General features: G+C 48.5%; 1 protein-coding gene across 1 annotated transcript in view; it reads right to left on the bottom strand.

Moving 5' to 3' along the window:
• The window catches only part of EMH_0017230 (thrombospondin type 1 domain-containing protein, putative), a gene marked incomplete at both ends in the record, with an annotated part of 7,952 nt that overhangs the window by 552 nt on the left and 4,343 nt on the right, over positions 1–3,057 (bottom strand). The window contains 6 exon segments of the mRNA XM_013500849.1: positions 327–399; positions 904–995; positions 1,259–1,330; positions 1,334–1,338; positions 1,616–1,733; positions 2,262–2,421. Coding sequence (XP_013356303.1) covers positions 327–399; positions 904–995; positions 1,259–1,330; positions 1,334–1,338; positions 1,616–1,733; positions 2,262–2,421 — 520 coding nt within the window.

The following is a 3,057-nucleotide window of genomic DNA, read 5'->3' as shown; positions in this document are numbered from 1 at the left end:
GAGGTTGATGCCTGCGGGGAGGCTGAAGGAGTATATCCCTGAGTTTCGTGCACAAAAAGAAAGAAAAAATGTTTTTTCTCTGCTGAGCAACGCAGTAACTTTCCCCTGGTTTGTTACTGAAACTCTAATGCATGCATGCAGCTGAAAGCACCCCCAGAGCTGCAGTGACACCAGAGAGTTGTACATGTCAGGAGAGAGCCATCAGATGTTGTTTCAAACGCATGCACACGCTGCATCTACAGCAGCAGCAGCAGCAATAGCAGCAGCAGCAACAGCAGCAACAAATACAGCAGCAGCAGACACAGAAGCAGCAACATGGGTCGTACTTGACTGCCCCGTGCAGGCCTTCTCTTCTTCGAGCGGGGGACAGGCCGAGGGCCCCTTGATCTCATCCTCGTTCTGTGCAGCAGCGAGAAACAAGGATTTTTCTTTACTGCTGTTTCTGTTGCTGCTGCTTTTGTTGCTTCTGTTGGTGCTTCTGCTGCTGCTGCTGTCTCAACGAATAGCAGCAGCAGCAGAATCAACAGCAAAAGGGGAAGGCAAAGGCTTTAGCAATGCAGTCTACGGGCTACGCAGACAGCAGCTAGAAACCCTTCTCGGGTCCTGTGGAGGCGCTGCTGTTGCTGTGGCTGCAGGAGCAGCTGCAGCAGCTACAGCAGCAGCAGCCGCATCAACAGCAGCAACACCTCAACAAGAACCGAGAACAGCTGGCAGACTCGCGTGCTGCAGCAGCAGTACCCGAGCTATATCAATGCTGCAATGAAAATCCTTTGTACATTTCGGTTAAAATTCTTTCAGGTTTCATACGACTGCAAACCCTAAACCCTAAACCCTAAACCCTAAACCGTAAACCCTAGAGCACCTTGATATACTAGTAAAAGGATGCATGCATGCAGGGTTTACCAGTATAGTGCGCGTCCGCTTGGATCTGAGAGAAGTGCAGCTGCTGTCGCAGACAGTCCACTCCGTCCAGTCAGAGACCTTGCAGCCACAGGCTGCGAATGACACCCAAAACCCTAAACCCTAAACCCTAAACCCTAAACACTAAACCCTACCCTAAACCCTAAACCCTAAACTCTTATCCCTAGGTCGGATGATAACCACAACCATAGATCATAAACCCTAAACCCTTAACTGTAAACCCTTAAAAGTACATGGGGTGAGCCAAGGCATCAGAAACCACCCGTTGCTGCTAAACCCTCGATCCTAAACCCTAAACCCTAAACCCTAAAACCCAAACCCTAGACATTCAGCTCACTATCGGGCGCTTCAGTACCCAAAAGCTCACACATGTCCACAGGCAGCGTCAGCGTTTCCGCTGCAGCACACANTCGGGCGCTTCAGTACCCAAAAGCTCACACATGTCCACAGGCAGCGTCAGCGTTTCCGCTGCAGCACACAAGACACCAACCCCAGTACTGCCCTAAACCCTAAACCCTAAACCCTAAACGCTTCGATCTCCCTTCTAGAGGAGCAGATGCAGGGACGTTCCCTAAACCCTTAGTGCTTGAAGGTGCACATCCCAGCACACGTCTGTATAAACCCTAAACCCTAAACCCTTAACCCTAAGCCCTAAACCCTAAACCCTAAACCCTAGGGGAAGATGCATGCAGACGCACGCGTTGCTCTGTAAGCCTGAAGCCGGAAAGGAGTTTCTGTTTGCAGCCCCGGGAAGATATCGTTGAGGGTTCTGTATGCTGACGTCAAGGGGTCCCTCAAGCTTTCCGCCAGCGCTGCAGCAGCAGAAACACACGAGTATTATATATATATATATATATATATATATATATATATATATATATATATATATATATATATATATATATATGTTATTATATATATATATATATATATATATATATATATATATATATATATATATATATATATATATATATATATAATGCTGCCTATACTTCGCTTCACTTTCTTCGGCAGTGTATGGTGTTTTAGTTTATTCGTCAGGAGTTGCTTTCATATGCATGCAGATTTCTGGTGGTCTCTATATTAGCTTCGATGTTTTTTTTGTTTATGGGGGGTTAAGAAGGGTTTAGGGGGTAGGGTGTATGCATGTATTTGTAGTATCTGCGGCCGCTCTCGTGTTGCATGTGCTGCTGCTGCTGCTGCTGCTGCTTCTGCTGCTTCTGCTGCTTCTTCTGCTTCTGCTGCTGCTACTACTGGCGCTGCTGCTGCTTCTGCTGCTGCTGGTGCTGATGCTGGTGCTGCTGCTGCAGCAGCAGCAGCAGCAGGTGGTTGCTCACAGTTAAGCAGGCGTTGGGGGTCTCTGCCTACATCTGCATCTGCGCCGTCGATGCTGGTGTCAACCAAAACAAGAAATTGCAGCCGCCAGTATTTCTTGCCGCTGGCCGAGTCGGAGCCCAGAGCGGAGACAGTTATCCTCCATAGACTCAGATCCAGCGCCTGTAGCAACCACAGAAACCCTAAACCCTAAACCCTAAACCCTGAACTTGAAGGTCTGAACCTTCGCTGGCAACCCACCGCAGTCGCAAACCCTAAGCCCTAAAGAAATAAAACAAATGTAGCTACCTTGGCGCAGAAAAGGCAACTATGGTTGGCGTATTCATGTTTAGGGTTTAGGGTTTAGGGTTTAGGGTTTAGGGTTTGTGCCTCTTCTGTCTCTGATTTACCCCAGACCCGCCACAGTCTGCAAATGGTTGGAGCGTCGCTCCTCCTGTCTGCTGCTGCAGCAATATGCTGCTGCTGCACTAGCTTTTTAACATGAGAAAGTTTCTAGGGTTTAGGGTTTAGGGTTTAGGGTTTATGTGAATCTGTGTATGGGTTTTTTTCTTGCCTGGCTGAGGACGTTTCGTATGCTTCTGCTTCTGTCGATGAGTGTTTCTTGACTTAGACTGTTCGCCAGCAGCGATGCTTCTCTCGTTATTACAAAAAGCATGCAAGCCCCGCTGCAGCTCCGCTGCTCGCTGGTCTCGGGGCAGCTCACAAATTCCCCTGGGGCTGCCTGCAGTGGAGGGTGCAGCAGCGCAGAGGGGTTTAGGCTTTTGGTTCCGTTTGCATGCATTTTGCTCTTTATAAGGT

Source organism: Eimeria mitis, genomic scaffold (assembly GCF_000499745.2).
Source record: "Eimeria mitis Houghton genomic scaffold, Emh_scaff595, whole genome shotgun sequence".
Lineage (NCBI taxonomy): Eukaryota > Apicomplexa > Conoidasida > Eucoccidiorida > Eimeriidae > Eimeria > Eimeria mitis.
This window is presented reverse-complemented; position numbering and strand designations above follow the sequence as displayed.